The sequence below is a fragment of the Catharus ustulatus genome, chromosome 3 (assembly GCF_009819885.2).
Source record: "Catharus ustulatus isolate bCatUst1 chromosome 3, bCatUst1.pri.v2, whole genome shotgun sequence".
NCBI lineage: Eukaryota > Metazoa > Chordata > Aves > Passeriformes > Turdidae > Catharus > Catharus ustulatus.
This window is the reverse complement of record NC_046223.1, coordinates 75484841-75512728: the sequence shown is the minus strand read 5'-3', so window position 1 is coordinate 75512728 and position 27888 is coordinate 75484841. Positions and strand designations below refer to the sequence as shown.

General features: G+C 32.3%; 1 protein-coding gene across 4 annotated transcripts in view; it reads left to right on the top strand.

The window, feature by feature from the left end:
- Nucleotides 1-27888, top strand: part of GRIK2 (glutamate ionotropic receptor kainate type subunit 2) — a 374579-nt gene that overhangs the window by 195756 nt on the left and 150935 nt on the right. For all 4 annotated transcript variants that reach the window (XM_033055340.2, XM_033055338.2, XM_033055339.2 and 1 more), the window contains 4 exons: nt 4461-4604; nt 5902-6009; nt 12620-12733; nt 21069-21275. In XM_033055340.2, coding sequence (XP_032911231.1) covers nt 4461-4604; nt 5902-6009; nt 12620-12733; nt 21069-21275 — 573 coding nt within the window. The remainder of the gene's footprint in view (nt 1-4460; nt 4605-5901; nt 6010-12619; nt 12734-21068; nt 21276-27888) is intronic.

Below are 27888 nucleotides of genomic sequence, written 5' to 3'. Positions count from 1 at the left end.
ATGACTCCTATCGAGTTTATAAGGGCTTTTTGTTTGTTTTGTAATATTTTTCATCCATGCTTGGTTTCTGTGTTTTTTAACACACCAAAGAAAGACAAAGAAAAATTCCTTTCCTCAATATTAATTTCTTGATCTGCACCTTCCTTAAAAATGTCTTTGTAGGGCAGATCTGAAGGTAGAGTTTAGAGGCATCTGATCAAGAATATGTAGTGAATTAGGTAGAGTCATGTTACCACCATTGACACCGCATTATATGAGAATTTACTCTGTTTCATGGGTCAAAATCACATTGTCCTAACAAAATTTGTGATCTAGCCCTTAAAATTATCTGATCAAATATTTTTAGAATCTATAGTAAGGAAACTACAGATTTTTACAAGTAAAAATAATTTTATTTTTTAATGTAACCTATCAACTACAGATTTTTACAAGTAAAAGTAATCTTAAGTTATTTTTAAATGTAACCTATCATTGTTTCTGTAGTTTGTATCCAGTAATTTTTAAATTCCACTTTTTAATTTTTTGTCAAACACGACAGACTTTAAGGAAGGTAATAGTACCAGTAATGAGATCTCTCCTGCACTGTAAGTAGTCTTTGCTTCTTGACTTCCAAGTGTTATCTGACTTTTCACACATCATTTTTTTAAAGTTGCTCAGAAGAAAGAAAGCAGTGGCAGCTTCTATAAGGAAATCAGTCTTCAAAGGAAAATAATGATAATAAAAAAAAGTCCTTGGAGGGAAGCCTATTTCTGTTCACAGTGCTCACAATGGAAATAGCCTAAAATGTAAGAGTAATATGGGGAAAAATGAAAAGTAGGTGGTAGAACAAAAAATGGAAGTGTTTTGTTTGTTTATGAAATATACTATTTTTTCAAGGTTTTCTAGCTTATAATAATTATGCATTGTGTGTTAAATTGACACTAAATATAAAAGAGAACAGTAAGTAATTTTCGAAGAAGTACTGCTTCATTGGCTAAGGTGATTACAGGGCATTTTTGATGGTTTTGAAATGAGTAAGCATTCCACTGTAAATCCTTACTGTGCAGTGATGCCTAAGTAATGTTCCTTTTCCTTTAAACAGTTATGCTGTGGAGGGAGGAGATTTGATTAAGCTGTCCTGTTCATTGTACCTCCAGTTTCTACTACTTGCTCAAGCTTTTAGATTAAAGAAGAGCAACTGCTGTTCTCATTCTCCAAATTGTACTGTCATAAACCTGACTACGAATAGACTGGGTATATTGGGAGTTGAAAAAAACCCAAATCCAGCAACCTGACTTTGCATCCAGTGTTTTATCCAGGGCATTACTCTTGTGTAAGAAATAAAATACAATTTGTAAAAGCCAATGGAAAATTCATTCCTTATGGAACATTCTCCGCCTTGTGTATTAACACTCCTTTTGCCTAACAGGAATGCAATATTTTCATTCTGTTCAAAAGTCTTGGAAGGCTAAGTGGCATACATACAAGCTCAGCAAGAAAAGCTTGTTGCAGTATGAAACGGGCATGTTAACATTTAAATCACTGACCACAGTCAGTCTGAATTAAGTTTGTTTCAGATTTATTACATACAATGAAACAAGTTTCGCAATGGATTAAGGACTTTATATGAATTGCTTTTTAATGTGTTCACACCTTTTCAAGGACTATGTCAATAAAATGTCAAAATGTTCTTTCACTTCTATGCATTTATTGAATACTTTTGTCATGGTCCCCTAGGAAACAAATGCAGGTATACATTTGTGAGCATTTGCAGTTTCATTTCATTCTTGTTGCAGCTAAGGAAGTCACACTTGAAAGAATATAAGAATTATTTTAATTAATGCACAAAATTTTTCAGAGTATGTTAGTGACCATCAGACACCAAGCAAAACCTGAACAATTTGACCTTTCAAATGTAGTTGAATTTATCTCACAAGGAACAAAAGTTTGCTCACTAAAGATAGGATGAAAAAAATGATCTTCAGGAGAATAATGAACTGCATATGAAAATTATAAGCCATTCTACTTACTATATTAGTATTATTCAGATAATATGCAGGTAAAGATAACATAAGAACTAAAATGTAATGGAGTATATGCATACTTTACTAATCATGAGAATAAGCTTGGCTCATGCTATGCATTAAGTGAACTGTACAATATCTTCCATTGAATTTTTTAATGATCCTGTTCAGTTTAATACAAAACTGATTAGAGAATAAGAATACCATATACCAAGACTAATTTTTTGCTTCTGTTTTAGTTTGAATAGTACATTTTCTTCTAGAATATATTAAGAACTATTCAGACTTTAAAAAATAGTTTTAGCAACATATTTGTCTTTTCATGAAAATCTAGATATGCTTAATTTATTATATGTTTGCAACTTTGTATTGACAGTAGTAAATGGTAGGTGCAGATTCAGATTTATCCTTCTGATAGGACAGGGTCTGTCAATTGAGTTGTGGATATGACACTATGGCATTTTCTTCCTCATCTGTTTTGTCTTTTATGAATAGATTTTGACAACATGTTTTCAGAATCATAGAATGTTGAGGGGTTGGAGTGAACCTCAAAGATCATCTAATCTAACCCTGCCTCCATGGACCAGGTTGCTCAGAGCACCATTCAAACCAGCCTTGAACACTTGCAGTGATGGGAACATCTACATCTCTGAGCAACCTTTTCTAGTGCCTCACAATGTATATCCGCTGGATCTGATCATGTGCCTTTGACATCTTTGAGTGTTTTTATCATACTACAGATTTCTACTTCACTGGCTTAGAGAATTTGACAGAAAGCCATGTTGTTCTGCATCTGGTATAATGTCCGTTTGATTCCTACTGACGAGTCTTAACAGTTCTGCTTCCAAATTTACATCTAATTAATCTGTTGCTGCTGGTGTTGAATTTCTGATAGCTTCTTTGTGAGTTATTTTTGCTGAAGTCACTTAGAAATTTCAATTTTCCTTCATTGGTACAAGGATTACAGTTTTAGAAGTTAAACTGATTTAAAAACCAGTTTGCATTTCTGAGCCAGATTTATGTGTTGTACTTATTGTGTGGTTTGTTTAAAAAGCTGTTGTCTAGACTTCAACTACTGCCAAGTTGTGCTTCTAGAATATTAAACTTTGCATGATGCTTACTCAGCATGTAATTCCAACTTTTTGATGTTTCACTGCCTCCTTGTCAAATATCAGCTTGCCTTAAAAGCACTTTAATGCCTTGAAGATAATGAACAATTTGGCAGGAAAAATATTTTCTGACTGATTTGGAGCCCCTGCATAAACTGCTTGGAGCCTGAGATCATTGAAACCTCTTATACTGGCTATTTTAAAATCAGGATTTATTTCTATTTGAATTCAGAAATCTCTCCTTGGGAGAACCATTTAAATGTGAGCGTGTATTTTCTCTTTAACAGTAGCTTATGCACTATAATGGTAGAATATTTTTGCATTTTTATGTTTAGTTTTATCGTAAAGAGCCTCAGGATGCCTTTGCATGAAAGGCACTATATAAGCTCATTTTGTATTGCATTGTATTGTATTGTGACAAGCGCAATAATCTCCAGGTTTCCTATCCATTAAAGAACTAATTTCACAGCTCACTAATTATGTGAATGGGAAGGGGAAATAGGTCCTTTTTCTCTAAGGTATGCTGAGCAGATGGCATAGCACTCATTTCCACCAGCTGAATCTAAGGTCCTCTTGTGCTTTTGGTTCAGAGGTTTATCAGGCCTCTGTTTATCGAGGAAAACAGGAGAGAGATATCACTTTCTTGTACAGTATGACAGTGTGTGCTGAGAGGCTGGCTGTGTCCTTTGCTAATACAACACTACTTAGCAAACACTACATCTATTTATTTAGGATGGGACATGAAAGATATTAAAATTAATGTGCATTTTGATGTAATTCTAATCTACCTCTGATTTATTGAAGATAGTGATTAGTTCTGCCATAGGGATTTGAACTGACACATATTAAAAATTATTAATGAATCAATTGAGTACTCTTGGGGTGGAATCTTGCATGTAATTTCAAAACAAAAATATTCCTGAACCTGTAAACTTTCCTTTATAGCAAAGGTTTTGTCAACTTGTTTCCTTTTTCCTTTTGCATCACTCCAGAAAATAGCCAACTTGAATCAAACATGCATACAGTGATTTATATAGCTCCCTAACGTACTGCTTTTTAAAGGAACGTGAGTCATTGGATACTAGTGTACTCCCATGATCCTGAAAAGTAGTTATTTGAGCCCTTTTTACTGCATTAAAAAGAGAAAAACTGAGACTGGCTGAAGACTCTGACATAACTCATGTATGACTTGGCAACAAGGCTGCATTTTACAGAGCTGCACAAGTAGTTGGACCATTTTTCCCTTTAGCGGAATGAGCAGCCCTAATTTATTGTTTCCTTCTCTGTCTGCTGACCTGTCCCGTGTGTTTGCTTTGTGATCACGGTTCTGTTGCCGTTCTCATTTCAGACGGATGCAGCACTGATGTATGATGCTGTCCATGTGGTGTCCGTGGCTGTCCAGCAGTTCCCACAGATGACTGTGAGCTCGCTGCAGTGCAACCGCCACAAGCCATGGCGCTTTGGTACCCGCTTCATGAGTCTCATCAAGGAGGTAAGTCACTAATAAAGGATCCTGCCCCCTCGCTTTCTTTTCTCCCAATTCCTGTTTTATTTTACTTTTCACTCTCTTTGGCTCCTGCCTTCTTTTTGTTTTGTTTTGTTTTGTTTTGTTTTTTTGTTTTATTTTCCGTAGATGGTCATCATCTTGTTATGTATAAGGAGTTTAACAAGCAAGACAGCATTTTTATTTGAAAGTGGGTTTTCCTGAAGTATTACTTGGAACAAAAAAATGTGTAGAAAGCTGAAATGACTGTATTATGAATAAAATTCGTGTTTGTAGTTAATTGGGTCTGTGTGGAGCATTTGTGGTGTAAAAACCCAAACACCTGAAACTCTAAACCATAGACTAAAACCATAGACTGATCATGTGAAAATCAACAACTAAATACTGGCAGAAGTTTAAAGGGACCAGGAATTAATTTAATTCCTGGTTAAAATTAATTTTTAAATTAATTCTATATGGTGAATTACTATATGTCTCCTTGTCCCCCCCCAAATGCTGTTTAGATACTGATAGATAGTAATAGTAAAGCTTGGAGATTTAAGGTGCTAAAGGTGAACACTGTAGACTATTCAAATCTCTCATACTCTAACTCGTAATACAGTACTTCTCAATGTAGATATTGTGCAAAATATTATGATGAGGAGAATTACTTGCAATTGAATGTATTTTCTTTTTCAATATTAGCTCCTTCTAGGATGATAATTTTATTTCCCACATTTTCTCTCCTACTTTGTATAGTTTCAGAACTAGGGTAGATTTTAAGTTATTAAAAAGAGAGGCTATTGCACTTTATTAAAAGTGAGGAATAAACTCAGGAAGACCTCAATTTTGACCTCAATTTTTGCTGTCTCAGTGTGGTTTCAGGGGAATCAGCGTCATATAAAAGTAAGCCTTTATTTGAATGAAATTTCCTGAGAAAACTAATGAAGTCCAGCATTGATGCTTGGGGACTGGGGAGGGGGAGGTATGTAGGGAAGCAGAAGGGAAAATGCATTCAAGAATGATGTAGGAATGAAAACAAAACAACCTTTTATCTTGTTCAGTAGAAGAGTCTATTGCCTGACATGAGAGTTCAAAAATTGTCTATGAAGACTGAAAGAAAGATTGATTTCATTAGCAAAAAACAAATACAAAATATTTAAATGCAAAAATCAACCATAAGGTAAATTATTTACATAAAATGAATAATTAACTATTCCATTTTGGCAGGAGTAGTTTGTCCTTTCTGGTAAAAAGAAGAGGAAAACGTATTTATTTCTAGAAATTGTTTTTTCTTTCTCCATAGGCCCACTGGGAAGGTCTCACAGGCAGGATAACTTTCAACAAAACTAATGGCTTAAGGACAGATTTTGATTTGGACGTCATCAGTCTCAAAGAAGAAGGTCTTGAAAAGGTATGTAAGACATTTGCCTCCAAGGAGGTGGGAAACAAAACAAAACTCACCCCCTAAAAATATTTACAATAGTATGTCATGTGTTACATAAGAGTGTACCTGTTCGCAACTCAATATCTCTATAAATGGTACCAGAAATTTAAGAATTGGTATCCTGACTGGTTTAACTGTCTTCTGACATTAATATTTCATGTACAGAGGTGTAGGGAGAGACCAAAGGATTGGGAAATACTCTTTCCATGTAGCTTAATATTGTCTATATCTGAACTTAAAAGCTCAGGAAGCATGTGCAGACATTTGGCCTGCCTATATGACACCATCATGGTCTGAAATCAGATCATCTTCCCTCCAACCACCTTGCCATGAAGAGGCAATTGCAGGAAGCTACAGCATATCCATGTTGTTGTGATCAGCGGGCAAAGGTTTTGTAACTGGCATCTGCCTTGTAGTTTGTATTTAGATCTGGTGTTCAGTGTTCTGTGAGGACTATGTTTTCCTTCATCTCCAGATAAAGTTCTATCAATTATTGCTCCACAGTGATAATTGTGGGCACAAATAAAACCAGAAATTAAGGGAATGGACAATACTGCAGAGTCGCATTTCCTTTTTTCTGTGAATCACTGAATGGAGAAGTTGCATAAACAATATATTTTCCCAAAATTTTGTCTACAAGATGATCTTTGTAATATTAATTTTCTCTACTGGGAAGATTTGTAAAAGCTCAGAAACCATAAGCTTGTCTTGAAACACTTACATAGGTAATAATGTTTTTGTTGTCCAGTGGAAAACCTGTGATTCGAGAACTAAACTGTATTTTAAAATGTTCAGCAAAACACTGACACTAGATTTCTGGGATAAAGTTTTCCATGAAGTGAGCTCTGGCAAATTAGCAGAGGGGGAGGGGAAAGAGTATGTAGTAATGATTAGACTTGAAAAGTAAATTAGTATTGTGTACAAGTAGAATACATATAATGCAACCTGTTCTTACTGGAAACAGAAATGAAAAAATTGATGTCATGGTTATAGCTAAATATGTCAGCAGTAGCTGTATGTAAGTGGCAACCATTGAAAATGAGGGAAGGAAGTCTTTGTAATTTAGGATGGCTTTAAGAACTTTAGATGGCATTTGGGAACCACAAAGCAACATGAGATTTCTGGAAAATAAAATCTCAGTTGACAATGCACTAGGAGATATATACATCAGTGAAAATATAGAGATAAAGCAGAAAAGGTCTACAGAGAAATATGGAAGACAATAAAATTCAGTAGGAAACAGAGTAGTTCTCTAAAACACATAATAGAAAAAAAGGAACTTGGGAAACAGTTATATTGAAAGTTAAGTAAGAGACAAAACCAGAAATGTTGAAGCACACGGATATTTAAAAAAAAAAAAAAAAACCCAGTATGAGCTTGAGCTGTATATAAAGATTTTTACAGAAAAGGAAGATACTTTTGCTACCTTCATGGCTTATTTTGATCATGTGATAAATGGTAGTGGTAATATTATTTTTTCACCAAAAAGCATTGGCAATCTTTGGAAGGAGCAGAAAGAATCAGTTATTGTATATGAGTAAAACCAGAGCAGTTTCTCTGGGGTGTAAGATGAGATTAGGAAAAGGAAAATTCAAGTGTATGCACATTTGATTGAATCGCTTACTAAACCTATGAAACATATGGTGTATTTTACTGAGAAAGATAAATCAATGCCCACAGAGAAATATTTCTCTTTGAACTTCATTATTCTGAAAGAACACAAACCTTATTCTTCTTGAATCCAGAGTGAATGATTAAATTTTGGAGCAGGACGGTTCCTAGTAGAAAGAGAACATTTTAGCCAGTTCTTTTATTGGAAAGAGCTGCCTCAAAGTTGGAATTTTTTACTCCAAGACTTAATTCTGTTAAAGCTGTGATGAGTCACCCTTCTCTCAGTCCCCTACCTCCCTCCATCTCTGTATCTAGTCTTTCTCCCCTTGCTTCTGCTACTCCTTCCTTTTTTCTTCCTTCCTCTCCTATTCCTTAGTCTCTCCCTCCAGACCCTCCCTGCCTGTCTCCCTTTCCGTCTAATCCCTCTCCCTTGTACCTATTAATCTCTTTCCATGCCCTTTCTCTCTATTTTCTTTTTCCTTCAGGAGCCTTTTTTTTTCATCTTTATCCTGATCTGGTATGTTTTCAATGTTCTTCCCAAACCATCTTGTCAGACATCTCTGTCTATGTTGTAAGAGTCCCTGAACAGGTTTTTTTCCTTTTCTTCCATATATTCTCCCACTTGTCAGATGAGAAGAGGTGGGGAGATAATAATTCTGTGCCCCATAATATGTATGTCATGTTTCCATACTGTAAACTTTTATTATTTCTTCTAAACTCTTTCCAAATAAAGGGGAAATATTTCTTTTGTCAAGCACAACAGTTTAACTCAACAATTTCAGCTGTAACCCATGAAGAGGAAAATTTTGATGGGAGGGGGGGAAAAATGGTTTATAGTGAAGAATTTTTTTTAAACTCATATTTTGTAAAAATATGTCCTAAATAAATGACTTGGTTAGTATAACCAAGAATAACTTAAATCGTGTGTTATAAGTTCAATGACTGCTGAAGTCAGTGACGACAGAACAATTCCTCACTCATTTAAAAGAATGCTACGTGCAATCCCAGATTTTACATAAAATACTTGTTCTTGAAACTCTAGAATGAGAGGTGATAATCAGGCATCAGTCAATAAGAAGTATGTGTTTCCAAATAAAATTTCATTGTCTGCCAAAAATGATAGCTCTTTGTAAGATGGAAATGACAAAATTAAGAGATGATTGGAGTGCTGCTAATATAATATACCACAAAAATTTATTACAGTCACTTTGGACAGACAGAAACTATTCATGATTAAGCACAGTGAAAATCCAAAATTGTGACACTCTGGCATAATAAATGATAATTTAAATTGCAGTCAATCAGTCTTTACACTGAGGCTGCATTGTGAGGAAAATTATTTTATACTTCAAGGAGATAAAAAATACCTGAATTTAATGCCACTTTTGATATGAAAATTTGTGACTGAAGAAGAATTACATATCCTGAATAAGGGATGTTACAACTGGCTTGAAGCCTTGCTCAGAAACCTTCACATAGGATGAACATAAATGACACAAAATTAGTTATAATTCATTGTCTAACATATCACTGTAAGATCTTATTTTATTTTGTACCTTTAGTAATGATCTGGGAAAATAAAGAAAATAGCGTAAAGAACAGGTTTTGTAAGAGCGGAAAAAAAGACAAAGACATAGTGAATCTGTGGGATCCAGAAGTATTGAAATATTGTTATTAATGTTGTATTTGTCAGAGAAGGCATTATTATTAATATTACTGAAGAAAGCAAAATAAAGTAAGCAATAGAAATACGAAAAAACATTATAATTCCTAATGGAGTATAATTATTTCCTTAATGTAATCACCACTACTACTAACTGCTCCACAAAATTAAATAAAGAAGATATAGAAGGATTTGAGAACTCTTTGAGAGTTGAACACATCTCTGGTCCTGGCTGCTTAGTCAGTGGGTTGAAGTGCTTGTGGCACTTCACTGTGAGTCATATTGACAATTTTGATTGACTCAGAGCAAAAATAATGGCAATTTTCTCACGAGAACTTTGTAGAAAAATCAAAAAGAATAATGCTTGAAAGTATATTTTATCTATTCATGAAGATAAATCACTTTTTGAACATGCTGAGGTAAGAAAGCTACTGAATTTTTGTGACTAACATCTCATGAGACTGAATTTTAGTAAAGTACTCTAGAACATATATAAACTCAAGAAGTTTTAAGTTTCGTGAGTGTACAGTTCTTTTTCAGTGGGGATGGTGAAATATTTTGATGGTTCTGGCTAGGACAGAGTTAAATTCCTTCATATAAGCTTTTATGGGGCTGTAATTTGAATTTGAGCTAAAAACAGCATTGATAACACAGGAATGTTTCAGCAGTTCTTATACAGAGTCAAGGTCTCAGCCTGCAGAGCTACAAAGTGATTCTGGGTAAGGATATCCAGCTGCATGGGAATACCTTGTTTTGAGGGACTGCAGTAATCTGATAGTCAAAATACAACCTGGAAGTCGAATATGTGGAAGATTGGATGTAAATTTTGAACCGTTCACATGAATTTGGGAAATTGTATTCCATATCCTTAAGGACCACGGCAGTTACCATGTTACAGAATACTCTGTGATATTCAATGATGAATGTAGCTCTTGTCTCAACTTAAATAAGCTGATTCTTACCTAAGTCAATTATAGCAAGTTATGGACTACCTTGATGAACTTTTTCTACATTTTTGGCATTTAAACTTTTCTACTAAAAACACATTGGCAATTCTATTCAGTTCAAAAAGCTACTTAAAAACTAAAACACTGCGCTGAAACAAATAGAAAATAAATTATTTGCTGCACTGTTTTTGCACAAAATTTCTGTATGGAGCAACTTTGAAAACACATTTATGTGATTTGGGAGCTAAACATATCACTAATATATAAGAACCCATGGTGTAAATTGTTGTATTTGAGCTCATCAACAGAGATAATCCAAACAAAGTCTAATTTTGAACCTCTGACTTTTGGTCCATTTCTTAGATTTTTGGTTAACAAAAGCAGCATTAAAAATACTATGAACCTAATTTAGAAAAAACAATGCATCAGTTTATCAAGACAGAAGTTTCTTTTAAAGAAACTGTTGCATTTTAAGCATTTTAAGAAATGTCATTGACAATTCTTGTATGTCTGCAGTAAATTAAGTCTCTAGTTAGACAAAACAAAAATTCTAATGGTTGATATTCTTTTGCTTGTGTATGTGACTATGTTAAAAAGTAGAAGAGGAAGCATTTTAGTTAACAGTGTCTTATCTTTTGCCAATATAAATTTGAATTATAAATACGAATTTGACCAAAGCAAATGATTTTATTGAATTTAGGATGTGAAACTCATTGTATAAGATGATGGTGTTTCCTCAGAAATTTTTGTGCTGTGTGTGTACCTGGAGTTATATCTCATAGAGGAGATTAGTTCAGCTTCAGTTATGCAGCAACGGGCTCAAGTTCTGGTCTTTATCATTCCTTGTTATTCTACTCTAGTTTGGTCTTTGAAGTAAAGCAAACACTGTGATTGTCATAATTAGCAGAACACTGCAATTAAATGTTAGCAACCCTTTTAAAATTTCTTGATTGTGGCCAAGCTTCAAGACTGAACATTTTGTATTTTCTGAGAGCCTTTCAACTCACCAAATCAAATTGTATTAAAACAGTAAATGAAGGAGAGGTTTTTGGTAGCAAGGCTTAATTTCAATACTTTGAAATGATATTTAGATGTTATTTTCCAGTTGTATATTTGAGACAGACATATTCTTTTTTCCCCTTCATGATTCTTTGATCAGTTTATGGTGTACTAAATGGCCAAGTTCAAAAGAGTGACTTCTTGGAACTGAGTGCTAAGCAAGGAAGACAGACAAAATACTGATTCCTGTGGAACAAAAAATTGTAGAAAAAGAGATCAAATTTTTCTTTTCTTTACTACAGCATCCTCTGATTCATGCTCTGCAGTAGTCAGTTTTAGAAATGGAACCCTTTTTATCCACACCACATTGCATCCTAAATTTATTTTACAGTCTTGTGGCAACAAATAATTTAAAAGTATACAAACAGTCTCTCAGGACTCATTTGAAAAGATAATTTTAAAAATTGTGTGTGTTTATATACATAGATATAGATATTTGCAAGGAATCCTCACAGACATTTTTAATTTTTGTCTGAGTTTAGTTTTAAGATATCTTTACTTTGAATTATAGATATTACTTAGTATTTGAAATGATGTTTAAAATCCTGTCTAAAATGAAAATAACACATATTTATGGGGTTTTTTTAAACAATGCAGTAATACATTCTGATTTCTAAAATGGATGGTTATAATTACCATTTTAATTGTATAGGGATGAAAATGCAGATAAATGACAGATAAGTCTCATTTCTTACTACTTAGTATGTAAGTCTGTCCTTAACCTGAGCCTTGAAGCATGACCTTGGATGTTTCTACTTAGTTAAAATCCTATAGATTTTATTTCAAAGTATAAAATGTGAAAATATTAATGTGTTAAAGATTTATCTCTAAATGAATTAAGTTATTGTACTTAGCCTGTTTCTGTCTTCTCCATGACTTTTTCCCAAAAACATATTTTGTCCTGCTATTCTTGCTGATCACAGAAAAGGATAAATCCTTTTGTAGACACAATGCTCTCTGTTCTGCAAATGCATTTCTGCCTGTTAAATTATCTTCAGATATGGCTTATGTTGAGAAATGGAAAATTAAGTATTAAGAGTAGCTTTGGATATTCTTTATATAATTTTTACACCTAATGTCACACTTCACAAAACATAATTTGAGGTATTGTTAATCACGTTTTAAATAAGCAGACTTTAAACCTAATGACAGAGAAAAATGGAACAAAATTTAATAATAACTCTTAGCAATCAATTTTATTTTCCCCTGTAACAATCTGTTTTTCCTTAAAGCGTTCTTTTCTAGATGCTGAAATGTAACCAATGGGCAATTTACGCAGTAATTTACCGTTTTATAGGTTGGAACTTGGGATCCATTGAGCGGCCTTAATATGACAGAGAATCAGAAAGGAAAACCAGCAAACATCACAGATTCCCTGTCCAATCGTTCTTTAATTGTTACTACCATCTTGGTAAGCAATTGTATTTCCTTTTCCTGAAATACAGTTATGCAGAAAAACTGATAGAATGCAACACACTAATTGCAATAGTAATGAACAGTCTGCAATGTGCGTTGCCATTACTTAGAATTTACTTAAAATTGCTTGGAATTTATGGTGTCATGAATGAACTCCAGTTGATAAGCTAGTCATGGATGTTTACTCTTACCTTACTTGTGAGCAAGTTATCCCAATTTTACAGTTATGTTAATTGATTAGTAATTTAACTTTTCTTGAATGTTTTATTCTTTACAAAGCCACTTTTTTCAGTGCCATTTAAGAGGACAAAAGACAATTGGTTTTAAAATGTGTTTTTTTGGTTACTCTGATGATTTTAACCAGCAAAAAATTATTACTTTTGTTTGCTATTCTAACACCGCAAAAGAAAGTGCAAAGTAGTTAACACTTATTTAGCATTAATATTACTCAGTTATTGAGATGAAACTTTTAGTCATAGAGATATTTAATTTGTTTGTCCTTTGAACTAGACCAGAGGAAACAGCTTGAGAAACATCTTTTTTATTTTCACTGTTGGCACATTCACAGCAGTGAACAAGGTATTTTTTACTTACAATTAAATACATTTGTTTATGTAAAAATAAGTGTTCATTTATTTCCTTGCAGTAATTTTAAAATAGTAATTTAAATTTCAATGAAAATTTGCAACTTTCCAGAATTTTGTTTCCTGTGTTTGTCTGCTGCCACCATTATCGTGAATTTGCAGATATTAAAAAAGAATCTGCTTCCTGGCAGTTGTATGCTTTATTAAGCTTTTACCTCCCAACATATATTATGACATTTCAAACTAGAATGAGTTTTTACAGGTGCATAGGCACAAATGCCAGTGTGCTTTTAACCTTTTGTGTAACTTAGGTAATCTATTTTCATCCAGTGCATAACTTTTTCATTGTTTATAAGGTCTGTTTACAAGTAATAGAAAATCTTTGGAAATCCTTTGTTTCATTTATTTCACCAATTGAAAAATACATATATAAAATATATATTATAATATATATAAAAATATATAAAATATATTATTTATATATTTATGTTTAAATACATATTATTTATATATATATTTATATTTATATTTATATTTAAATATATATAAATATATAAATATATCTAAATATATAAAATGGAATACGGCTGACTCACTTTCAGATATAATTTCTTGTTATGCTAAGACCAGTATAGATTTACCACAACTTTGTCTTGTACCATTAATTATAGTAATAGTAATAATTTAGTTTATAAATTTATAAATTCATGATACCTTGTTTCTTTTTTAAATGAAATGTAAACGAATGTCTTGTAGTAAAATAACATCTTCTATATTATTAATCTGCCAGTTTTCTTCCCACTGACTTTCACAAGTTTCCTACATGTAAAAACTACTGCATTATTAAGTAAATGTTATTATTAATTGACTTCCCATACTCTCTATACTGCTGTTGCTTTGAACCCAGATAACCTGCCTAGGATTTTTCTTGATGCTTTTTACTGATATGTACTTTAATTCATGTGAACCTAATTGCTGCTAGAATTACTGCTTTACAGAATATGGTCCTGTCTCTGCAAATGACCCATTCCCTTCATTACTCAGTAAAGAACCAGTCTTTGTATCTGCACTCCTCAATAACCATCATGGTATGTTTGGTTCCAGATCAGTGGTATTGATGCTGCAACAAGGATCAATCCCTGCAAGATTACATAAGAAACACTCAATAACTTAGGGTGCTTTCAGTTTGTTTGTGTTTTAACATCTGCTGTTGATGAGGTTTAACACATCCTATGAAATAGTTAGCTCAAGAAATGGTAAATTGCATGAATGTAAATAGCAGTGCTGCCAATGAGCACTGATTTTAATCTGGTAAATCTCACAAAAGAAGATTCATAAGATTTAAGAGAAAAGCTGCTTTCTGTAATCAATGATGCCCTTTCTCTTAAGAGTTAATTTTGGTTAGTGGTCATTTATAAGTATTCATCCTCTTTGCAGGTATCTAAATAATACAATTAAAAAAAAAAGAGTGGACTTTAATTGGTGCTACAAGTTGCTCACTTGTAGCTGCCTTTTTAATCTCAATTATTATTTAGTAAAAGTTTTGATAATTGCAGTTACCCCTTTCAGCTATGAAGAATGGTACTCAGAAAAAGTGGTACAAATTGGAAGAGCTGTACTTGGATTAGCAAAAAGGACTCAAACCATTTTTGGTGTAGAAATACATGTATTAGCTTAATTTGGTAGTTCTATCTCCTTTAAGCGTAAAAATACATTTCTGTTGGACAGAAAACATATTACTGAATATTCATTTTGTAGTAATGCAAGGAAACAATATAAAATGCTAAAACTCCTAGAAATATACCTACTTCATCATCAACTTCCTTTTATCTCCTTTTTTGAGTCTGCAAAATCTTGCTTAAATGAAAAAAGAAAAGGCAATTCTATCATTTAAGCTGTTCATATGGTTTTTCTATGATGTATTTTTCACTTTTAGAATTCCCTACAATAGTCTATGCTATACTGCCAGCTGTGGAGCCTTAATCATTTTACTCTGTAGTTTGGTTTAGTGCTCACTTTTCATTTAAATATCCCAGTTTTTATTTTCTTTTAAATTCTGTTTCTGAAATTCAGAGCAATATCTTTTTCCTTCTATATTTTGCAGTCATTAAGATCCTTACAGCTGTGAGTAAGTATACACTGCATTTTTAGTGGTGGCTGAGTTTCTAGAAGAAGAAAATAGATTGATGGGAAAAACGATAAAACATAAACTGTGATCCATTATTTAATCTGCTTTAAGTAAGGACAGAACTATGTGCTCCTTTTTGTCTTGAATTCTTCATAATACATTTTACAGGTAGCATGATGAAAGATCATTCCTTGGTTTCCCAACAATTCAGTGTTCTATTCTGGAAAGGGGCAGGAGTTGTCAGGACTTCATCCTGTCTCCCAAACTCACCTACATGTAGTTTTTTTGAAGAAACATGTCTGGTTTCCAAGTTCTGATCCCATAGCAGCCCCAAACACCAACTGAACATGTTCACTGGAGAGATAGTCAAGTCTTTTTAGACCTAATAGATAGACTGTACCTGAGGACAGTCAGACAAGGGGGAGAAACATTCAAAAACTAATAAGTATGCTGTTTTTATATTTTATAACCATAGGTTTGGATATATCAATATTTTTGATACTATTGCTTTGTTTCACTTTAAAACCATCTGCATTGAAACTTCAGAATTTCTTTTTCATTCAAAAAATCTACGTTATGAATATTCTGCATTTAGAAAAAACCAAACCAATCAAAAACCCTACAGAAAACAAATTGCCAAATTCAGTAATTAGGATTTCTTATTATTTGATTCTCCTAAATTGACTCCTACCAGAACTCTGAAACATTTCTTCTCTTTAGACTTTTGATGCAAGTATCTAAATATTTTTATTCTTGTATATATTTTACTTCCAATTTGAAAGAGTTTCAACTTTGGAATTCAATTTCCATTTTATAAAGCCATATGCATGGTACTTAGACTCTTTTTGTGCTAATTTCATACATCCTGGACATGTCATCATACTGGCTCATTTGTCCTGTTCTGCTGAAATAGGTGCTTGTTTCCTTCCTGTGTAGCTTTTATGTGCTTTTCTGTATCTGCTTACATCAAAGCTCAGAAAAACTCACAGTTGTCAAGTTAAATTTCCAAGAAATGTGTGAAAGTTATGAAAGGTATGTGATGTTCTCAAATTTAGTAGTTTTTTGTTACTACACATTTGAAAAGTGAAATTACCTTTTTTATTACACTTCCCTTAAAAAAATTGGTTTGAAATAGGAATAGAATCAGAAGAAATTTGGAGGAACATTTATAATAACTTTTAAAACAATTTTACTTAGTTCAAAGAATAGTATTCCCTCATTTTATTTTATTGCTATATGCTGCTTTCTCAAATTGTAGTGCATAATTTCTCTCCCTAATCTCTTGGATACTCAAACATGAGTTTTCAATGGCCAAATTTTAAATTAACATGTATTAAAATTAAAAAAATAAATTTACCTGTCATCTTTACAAAGACGAGTCAGCCTTCAGTTTTTTGATTGATAGTAACTAGTGGATTGCTTCACCTCTCCCAGTAGAATTTTGAGTGTCTACTGTGAAAATCTATTGTGTGTTCCTTATATTTGATATGAATGTCAAGAAGATATGGCAGTCTTTTAATACTCCAGTATCCCACCTTCTGGTGAACAGAAGCTAATAATTAAAGTCTCTGTTCTAACAGTGGCAAATTTTCAAATAATTTTTCTCTTTTCATCTTTAGGGCTTGCACTTTCTTTTCGTTGGTTTTTTTTTTAATTTTTTTTTTTTTTGTCTGTGTGCTTTGTTTTGCTTTCCTCAATATTGATGGTAATAAATTCTAGATTCTGTAAAAAATAGGTTATTCCATGTTGAAATTATGAAGAAAAATGTATATACTTGACTAATATTAATAAAAATAAGAGAACTTGAAATTAGAACTTGTCAATTCTAGTGATATCTTTGTGGTTGAAATATAAATCACAGGAATAATTCAAGTAAATATTGTTCATATCTGAAAGAAAAAGAGAAAGCTGCAGATAATTTTTTTGTAGAATAAGTGTACTTTCATTCAAGCATTAGCTGTACATTTTTAAAACTAAAACCAGTCTGTAAAGTTACAATATTAATTACTTTTCAAAGATTCCTCTTCTAGTTGCAGATATAGTTTTTAATCTATCTGTGATTCCAGGTTCCTTGTAGACATACCTTTATTTTCAGTATTTTAGCTAAGTTCACTTTTCTGTAAATTTTTTCGGAAAAATGATTTTTTTGCGTTTACGAGTTTATTCGCTTTCTCACTCTTAGAGTTTATCTGTCTTGGGATGGGGCTCCTCTGTATCTCTCTTCACTGAATATATTTTAATCTTATGAGACATTAAATCATGACTTTGATCTTAAAATTTTGAAACAAACTGACCTGGTGTTAATTTAGAATAGCAAAGTTTTTTGGAAACATTGTCTCTTCCTGTGGATTCATTCTGGAGTCTATAGTCAGTGTTTATTCAGTGACTTGTTTCAAGCTACTCATGTCATTCCAAGCAATAATACAACTGCTAATGGAAGGTGTTTCCCTGTTTTCCTGGGGAGATGTGTCCATTTGAAAGACTTAATTTCAACCGAAACTGTTTAGAAGATTTCAAATACTCATTTTGTGATGTTGTTTAGTAATATTTAGGGGTCATATTTTCAGGAACTGAAGGAAAAAAAATTGTGAACAGTATTAAAGAAAGTATAAACCAGCTGCCAATCTACATATCAATCAGTATAAAAACTCTGTCTACATAATCAATGATAATTGTCCTAGTGAAAGATTTTGATGGAAGTGATAATCCACCAAGAAGCAAAGGTGATTGTACATTTAATGCATAGAGGCTTTCCTGAGAGTATGTCTAGCAACCAGTTTTACATCAACCCATTCTCCAAATTTAAAACTTGAGCAAATAAAGCATGTAGAATCCTTTGCATGCACTTGTCCAGAACACCTGAATAGCATGTTCAGTATTTAGAATGCGTATTACTCAAGGAAAAAGAAAACTAGAGAAAAAATTTGAATTAATAAGAGCTATTACAGATGAAGCTGTCAATACCAACCCTCCTCAAGTGAAGTTAGAAATCACTTTACATAGCAAGTAAAAGATCTGAAGAGAAAAAAACAAATGTTTTGTACAGTAAAAGACTATAAGAAGAAGTAGCAAGTATCAGTAAGAAATTAATTAATGTAGGATTGGAAAAGCATTAAGAGAGTATTAATAACTTATTGATCAGTCTTCTCAACAAAAATTTAGAATCATTAAATAGTAATAAAAATAATATTGTACCCATTATCCAAATTGGCCAGACTAAAGAATATAAATTAATATGGAGTTGGAGCTAAGAATTTCAGAAAGGGTTGCAAGATTTTTTAATTTTTCTTTAACAAAGTATAAAAAAAGCATCAACCTGACAGATAAACTGTCTGAGGATTTCTATAATGATCTGATAGAAAAATATGCAGGAATGTATCAATGAGCTGAATTGCTCAATGAAGAAAATTCTACTGTGCTTATTAAGTAAAAGAGAATTAAAAGCATACATTGAGAATTAGACATCCTCCTGATACTGCACATATTTAAATTCTGTCCCAGATAACTCAGAATTGTTTGGAATGGAAGAGACAAAAATATTGTCATGAATCTTGCCAAAATTCCAGAGATTGGAGGATGTATAAGACCGTAAATATCTGAACAACTCTGAGAGCAAATGTCTTGGATCTGTGCATATGAGCATTCCAAGCTGCATTGGAGTTCCTTCATACCTTCAGAACAGGACGTGACGCTGTATAAGCTCTGGTCAGCAGTAATGAAAATATTCCTGTGTTATAACACTGATTCGAGCACAAATCCAAACCATACTAGTTAATGTGAAAACAATTGCTATTACTCCAGAACAAAAAAGCACACTGTATTTTGCCTTACCATAGCTTCTGCTGGGCCAGTGGTGTTCTTTCTTCAAGCAATTGTAATTTTTCCTAAAATAATTGTTTTCCTTACAGTTGTTTTTCTCTGAGATATTTATTATCAATTTCTGAAGTTTATTAACAACCGTTTTAACATGTAGTTTTTGCTCTTCTGCCATTTCTGCTTCTCAAGCATTATTCAGTGATCCTTGTAATTTAAATTGCTTTCAACTTTCATGTTTTCTGCGAGGTCGTTGTTCTTGTCAGTACTACATCTTGAAAATCTCTTCTGGAGTCATTTGTTTATCCGTTGTTTGAGAAATTTCTGTCAAAATATCCTAGTAGTTTGGCTGGACAATTTATTTCATGTTTCTTCCTTGCTAATTGCATGTAGATCAGAGACGTACTTTTTGAAAATATGGCTGTAACCTTACTAATTTTAATAGGAGTATATAACTCTTCTTTTAAGGACAAGATTCTTCCCTGCATTCTCATTTTTATTTCTTTGGGTAAAATCTTCTGTACTAAAATTCTGGATATGTGGATATAATGCTTAAATAATGGGAAAACCCAAGGCAGAAGATTATATTGGGAGTGTTGACTTATTAAATCTGTCAAGTGCCTGTGGAAGGAGATGCCTTTAACTCCATTGAGTGCTGATCAGGGGATTTAGGATTGTAAGAATATTTCTAAGTTGCCTTGAAGGGTTTATCTGATTATTCACTGGGTCTTGTGTTTGTTACAATGATTGAATATACTATTATTTGTCTGACCTTACTTGATTATTTTTCTTTTTAATTATTAAAAAAATTAAAGAATCTCTCCCAAAAGTGAGTGAAGACCATATTGCATATTTAACCTAACAAACACAGCTTGAATATAGGTTCCATATTGTAGTGGAAAATTACCAATTTTTTTGTATTTTTCCCTTTAATTTTCTGTTTGAGAAAGGCCATCCTATGCTCTGAAGCAGATGTAAAAATACTGTTTGTTAAATGTAAATTTTCTTCCTATAAGTATGATTATTCTGCCAATCATTTTAATTTGTTTCCTCTCTGTTTGCACACCACTTAATGCAAAAAATATTACATTGCAACTTGATTTAAACATTAGAAGATAAATGCTTAAAGAAATTTAATTCCATTTTCATTGAATGTCTATCATAGAATTCACTTTTTGAGTAAATATTTTCAGGTTTTGCTGCAGTCTTGCAAATGGCAACCTATAACTTGAGGCAATAGACAAGCAGGTGCTTTCACTGACTTTTTCATTTTTCCTTCCCCTATGGGTTTTTTGCACTTGGCCTAATAAAGCATTGAGAAAATAGTTTAAATATTTGAATAAATAAAAGTGTAAAATCTAGAATTGGAAATATTTGATCACTGTTTGGAGTTTAAATGAATATTTTTTCAGCTGCCAAAGCACATTGTTTCTGCATTTTAAAAAGCTTGCGGTGTCCATCAAAACAAAACATTTTATATGACTGTATTATGCAGTGAGTTAAGGAACACATTTATATTTAGTCTGTGTATACATTCCTTGAAGACATGTCTACAATGTTTAGAAAAAAATGACAAAGAGAATCTCTGAAAATATATGAAGACTTTAGACACACATATCCAAAGCGAAAAGGATTCTAGTTTTCATATTATTTCTTTGTACGGGAAATGATGTCAAGGATACATACATATATATATATATATATATATATATGTATGTATATGTATGAGTGTCTACTACTCAAGGCTAAAATGAGAAAGAAAGGTGTGGGGGCACTCATTATCCATTCTGTCTTAATTCTTACAGGAAGAGCCATATGTTATGTTCAAGAAGTCTGACAAACCCTTGTATGGAAACGACCGTTTCGAAGGTTATTGTATTGACCTCCTCAGGGAGCTGTCTACTATCCTTGGATTTTCCTATGAGATTAGACTGGTGGAAGATGGAAAATATGGAGCCCAAGAAGATGCCAGCGGACAGTGGAATGGAATGGTTCGTGAACTAATTGATCATGTAAGTTAACTTTTACAAGCTTTCAACTATGCATTTAGATTTCAAATCTTTCCATAAAAATTGAAAAAACTTTTACGATAATGCCATTTAAATGCGACTCTTTTCAAAATGCAGATGTTTTAAGAATTAATGCAAGTAGATTGGTATCCATTATCTCTTTAGTGTAGAATTTGTGAAATAAGTCATCTTTGTTTTGTCCATAGGCAGTGTTTGTTTTGGTTTAGCTCTTCCATAGCATGTGTCTAAGTCCAAATATGAAATAAATAGTGCTCAGAATTTAGTTCTGAGAACAAAATTTTGTTTCATAATACAAGTCAGATATCCTTTTATGTTAGTGGATCAGAGATTTTGTCTTAAAAAAATGTCTGTGTGTGTAGTGTAAACACACATCATTTATTATTCATCTTTCTTGTAATTTTAACAATGAAGTGCGAACATTAAGACAAAAACATCAACATATCCTGATGGAACACCACAGTGTCACACCAGATACCATTACAATCGACTGCAAGTGATTAAGGGAGGCATTACTTCAGGTTCTTCAAAATGTGCTTTCTCGGTTGGTCATGTCAGATGAATTCATTCATTTAGAAATATTTTCATAAATTAAAAAATTATGTCATTGTTCCTTTCTGCATCTATTTGGATGACTTGCTTGATGGTATTTTCTCTATAGACACGAGGTAAAAGATTGAGATGAAACGTATTCTGCACATCACTGTCATTTAAAATAGAAGACTGTAGTTAATTCAAGTGGAACCTCTTAATGATGGCAAAAACTGCATGAATAGCTTGAAAAAATATTTACTTATCTTGTTTTAATTTGCTTTAAGATTTAGGCAGATGGGCAGAACATGTGCTAATCAAAATATTCATATTTACTAGGAGAGTTGTTCTTCATCCTTTTCTAGTAAATGATAATCTGGTATTGGTGTTGCAACAGATGTTGATTATGCCTGGCTTCACTTTTAAGAAGAATGTGTGGGAGTATTATAGTTATGTTATCCTTAAATGTGTGTATTTATTATACCTAGTACATACATATAGGAAGTAAACTTATTTAGCTGGACTCCTTGTCCATCTGTATAAATGTACATTTTTACACATGAATAAGTGCATAGGCCCGTTCAACTATTAGATTTGATGCTTGTTAGGTTACATCCTCATCTGGAGCCAATTTTCCATGATTAAGGTAGATGTTGTGGAAGTATTTATTCAGAACCAAATACAAATCACATTTTTATACACCTTTTATTATTTAGCCTTAAAGCATTCTTAAGAAAATGCTAGTATGGCCTCTTAAGATTTACACTAAAATAAAATAAAATAAAATGCATTTGAACAAGTTGAAGAAGTAAAGTGTGTGAAATAGTAGCTTTCCCCATCTTTCCTCTTGATAACATAGAATGAAAAAGGTATTCTTTTTCCCATAAATAATATACAACTATACACAGATTAAAATTTATTTTTATTTATTTATTTTCTATTCAAATTATTTTTACTTGGGGGTCAGAAAAGTTTAGCGAATGTGTAAGTACACGTGGAAGATGTAATCCAGCTTCCGAATCCAGACTTTAACTTTTACTAATCTCTCTCAATTTTTCATTTGTTAAAATATTTGCTTTACATATGTCTCTGTTTTTATCAATTCTTACTTTATAACCTATTTGAATACATGCAATTTATTTATACACCTGTGCCTTTTATTTACATGAGTGTTATTGGTACATTTTACCAGCAAGCAACATTTCAGACCTCAAAAGTGAGGCACAAGGATTTAGTGAAGAACTCAAGATAGACAACTACCTCACTGGGTGTTTCTATATGGTTAGTACTTCACATGCTCCATTAGCTTTCAAGTCTTTTCTCTCAGAGAATATTTTTAAATTTTTGTAAAGGTTTTCTTTCCTATAAAGTAATTTAATAAACTAAATTTCTTTATTTTTGAAAGGTGGAATGATTCTATATTTTTCAACTAGAGTTTCTAATTAAAATAGACTACAGAATAAAGGTGTTTCTTGAAGTTGCCATTGTACTTACATCTATTGAAAAATGTTTTTAGAAATTATTTTAATCTGTTTATTTTGTCTGTCAATCAGTTAAGTTCAGAGAGAAAGGTCACTATGCTGTAGTATATATTTTTGCAAGTATATATGTTTGTTTGCAAGTATATATGTTTGCAGGGGTGATATGTAATATGCACAATCCAAAAGAAATGAAATTGATAATTTTGGTATATGTGTAGAAAAGAAATACATCATTTATGTAAAGATTAAAAGTAACAAATAAAATGTAAGATTTAAATAAACTGTTTAAATCAGTACTTAGTCACTTTGCATGATTGCTGGGGCTCAAAAGCCTAAATGAAATAATGATAAAGCTATCGGAGTTGAGCTCAGCATATCATGTCAGTCTCAGGATTTAAATTTTATAATATGAACTGAGACTGAAGTGTTTTCATCAGACTCTGTTTGCTTTCAATCTCCTTTCCCACAGTTTGGCTGTGTTTCTTCTTTCTTTGACTGTTTTACCTAGAGTTCACATCTGCATTCTTATATCAGTCTCCAAGCAATAAATAGCAATATTTTGAATTTGTGGTAAATACTGACAGTGAAAATTAGTACAATCATTCCTTCCCTTTGACAACTGACAATGCATTTTTGTGGGGAAAAAGACCCTGATCTCAAGAGTTGCAAATATAAGGCAAATATTACCTAGGGCAGCAAATACAGATACATTTCTTTGTGAATAAATTTTGAATTTATTTTTTCCATTTAATTGCTCTGATTTCTCTGCCACAATTTTTCATTGAGTACTTTACACTCGGGTTAGTTCAAGATATGAGTGTTACACATGTGAGAGAGCAGAAACTAGGTTCCAAGTATCTCCATTCTTTATGGATGAATTCTTCATTAAAACAGTATTCTTTATACTGACTTGCTACCTTTGGTTAAAAAAATTCATGAAAGGACAGATTTATTGAATAAGTTTTGACCTGAATCATAAATTCTGGAGAATTTCAGGTTGTTCTTAAGTGCTAAAAGTTATCATGTCACTGTATTATATCACATGAGATGTATAGTTCAAGCAAGTAAGTTATATTCCAATATAGCTAGCACAGACAGAATGAAAAGATATAATTTTATTTTTAGAAAGTTAGACATCCTGCTTTACAGATCGAAAATTACCTAAAAAAGTCTTAAAGTTGTGTTCCAAAACTGGAAATTTACTGTTTTATACTTTAAAGAGCTATAAATGAAAAATCCACTGGGAAATAATTTGTTATTATATATACGTGCATGATTAAAAATAACGTTTTGGGGGGGGTTCTTTGAATGATTCTTTTATAGTACAAAGCTTATACATTACAAATAGACTTCAAGGCTTGCAGGTCTTTTATGATTCATAAATAATTACAGAAAAGGTCCAATTTTTAGATCATGATTGCTCTTTGATCATATGAAAATCAGAACTTTGTCTCTAAGAATAGGATTTTCAACTTGGAAGAATTTTGCACAGTTTAGGATTTAGAAAGAACTACTTAGTTTGAGTTAACTTTAGACATAATGGCTTTTACTTCAGTATATTTTGAATTTTTCAAAATCGATATAAATTTTTAAAAATAAATACATATCAAATACATTTATAAAAAATACTAGCAGCTTTTAATAAAATAATAGATATTTGCATAATTGGTTTAAATATTTTTAGTGATTTTTCCTCCAATAACCTATTGGTTTCTTTCTCTTATTCTAAATTAAGGTTCTTATGATCTTGAACACCTATAGCCAAACCCTTTATATTATTATGTACAAGTGACAAAAAACCTTCTAATAACTGGTTGTGTAGATGTTTGGTTCCCTTCTCTTTGAGCCAATGAAATTTTACTTTCTTCCACCTTTTTCTTTTTCCTTTGTTCCATTTCAAATGTCATTTCATCACGTTGTTTGGATTCTGCCTCTTTTCTTCATACTTACAGGAAACCCTTCCATATATAGACTCATAAGGAAAGGTTACAGAACATCTCTTTCCTCTTTACCCTTGTAATTTTCATGGAAAAGGTCTGACAGTTGAGATTTTCAATACAATGCAAGATAATTTAGCCATGGCTCTTTTCTTAGTGCAAATTTCAGAAGTCTTGATTAGCGAATCTCTGGGGCAAGGAAGGAAGGAAGGAAGTTAGGTAGGTATAGCAATATTTCTCTTTTCATCATTGTTAAATGGACTCAACAATGACATTTGTGGACTATCAGTGCTCTTTAAAGCACCACATCTGCTTCATGGCTTCCTCATTTTATCAGTGGAACTAGAATCTGCAACTGCATCTCAGGTGTCATATGATGAAAATTTCACTCATGCTAAATAATACATTTTATCTCTGATGCTTTGGGAAAGTGATGTTTTGAGGAGTAATAGATCATAACTGCATAGTATTTTGGCAAGTCTGTGGTTCAGATATTGTTGCTTGAACCAGCAACAGTGGTAAATATAGATAGATGGTAAGCTAAATGACTACTGATTTTTCATTAACCCTGTTTTCATGTTGTTTTTCTAGTATCTTGGCATTTTATTTTTACTTAGTCTCCTAAAAAATGAGTCACAATTCAGTTTTTCCTGTTCTCTTTATAAAATAAAATAAAAGAACATAAAATAAATACTACTGTTGTATTTGCATTTTATTTTCCTTATCTGTTTATACTGTGTTTTCAGCTTTTGAATGTTTTGTTTATAATTGATCTCTTTCCCACATTTCCTGTTTAATTATTTGAAAGCCATCTCTTTTTAGTGCATATTTATCCTTGGTATTTATTTTTTTACCTTGCAGATTAAGCATTACTATTCTATGCTGAAACACTCTTCTCTGAATTTCCAGTAATCATTATTAGTTGCATTTATTAAGCTATGTTGGAAGTCCAGCACAACTGTCTCTTACAATAAAGCTACTGTTTTGCGTTATTTAATGTTTAAAAATGCATTCCAACGTCTTCCAGTTATTGTGTTATGATATAGCATCCATGACTCTTTAACTTTTAAGTGACTGTAACATATCTTTCATGTGTGTTTTTGCTGTTAAAAATACTCATATTGGCTTCCAGGTTTTATTGTTTGCATGTTTTCTTTCCTCATTAAAGTAGCATTTCATTTCTGTGTGAAACATGTCCTGGGGTAATATGATAATTTCTTATGATAATTTGTAATATGCCAGAAAAATATCACTTGTCCTTATAGTGCTTTTCAGTCTAATTGCTAATTCATTAATCCACAACTTCAAGTGCTCTGACCTTTTATTTCCAAAGTAATTTGTCCCAAGCTGAATAAGCATATGTGTGTCCCTGACACGTAACTAGTCATATCTCTTCTGTTGCTCGAGATCCTGTTTTTCACTTAAAGCAAACTGTATCTCTTCATCGATTCACAAAACCTCTCTTCAAATATTTTCATGTCTGAATTTATAAATGTAATTCACTCAAATATGCCATACTATGCACCTTCTGTTCCTGTTTTGTTTGTTTGTTTTAAAGTAAGAGATCAAAGAGATGGTCTTCTAAATGACAATACTATTTAATTTCCAACCAACAGCTGAACATTCATCTCTATGCTCATAAGAAGACAGTTTTCATGCTACTTTGTCACTAAAAAAGGTTATACATAATATTCCATGGAAAATGTGCAAACCGATCCTAACTCGGCCAAAGTTATGCAGAAAGTAAACTTCAGGTAGAGATGCATAAAACCACAAAAAAAAAAAAAATCCAAGAAAATGGGGGGAAAAAAATAAGTAATCTGATATGCCAAAGAAATCCTAATTCAGAAGTTTAGACCATATTTGCAAAACTATTAATTCAGTAAGGAACATATATGCGCATATACAAATTCCCTATTAATCTGTTACTGATTTCAAATATGGGACAGATGAAGATGCAGTTTCGAATAAAAGTTTTAAGTGAACAATTTGTTTTCCAAAGAACAAGGAGCTTCCAAAGAGTCTACATTTGGTAAAACAAGGCCCAGCAAAATTTCTAATATTTTATTAAGGCATAGAGAATAATAAATTATACAATTTTTCCTAAAGGATCATGAATTTTTGAGCTGATCATATCCTATGTTTCTCAAAGAGACTGGATGAAAACTTTTGCCTGCATTTTCAGCAATTTGACACCAAAGGTGGCAGGGGACTTTGACAGCAGGGTCCTTTAAGCGCTCTGAGATGTGTGGATTTTTTCTGGAGATCTGTACTCCAGGGATGTTTATTTGAAATTTCTTGACACTAAAAGTGAGTGAATATTGCTTTCTTGTTTGCTCAGCTGCAATAAGCCTATGTATTGTTCTTTTACAGTTAGGGTGTTACAGTCATCCCTGGCTAATGCACTTGGATTTATAAAATTATTAGTTTTCAATTACAGAGAAATATTGTACAGTGAATAATTGTAATTAACTTCCACTCTGCTACCAGCAAAGTGAATCACAGCCAATCAAGGCAGTGGTATTAGATTTTTCAAATTAAATTCCAAACAATAATGCTTTAGCTCAAGCATCATCTATGCTTACAGTAATGACTAGGAACAGATTGGATCCAGGATTAGGGCTGAATTCATAAAAGCATTACATTTTT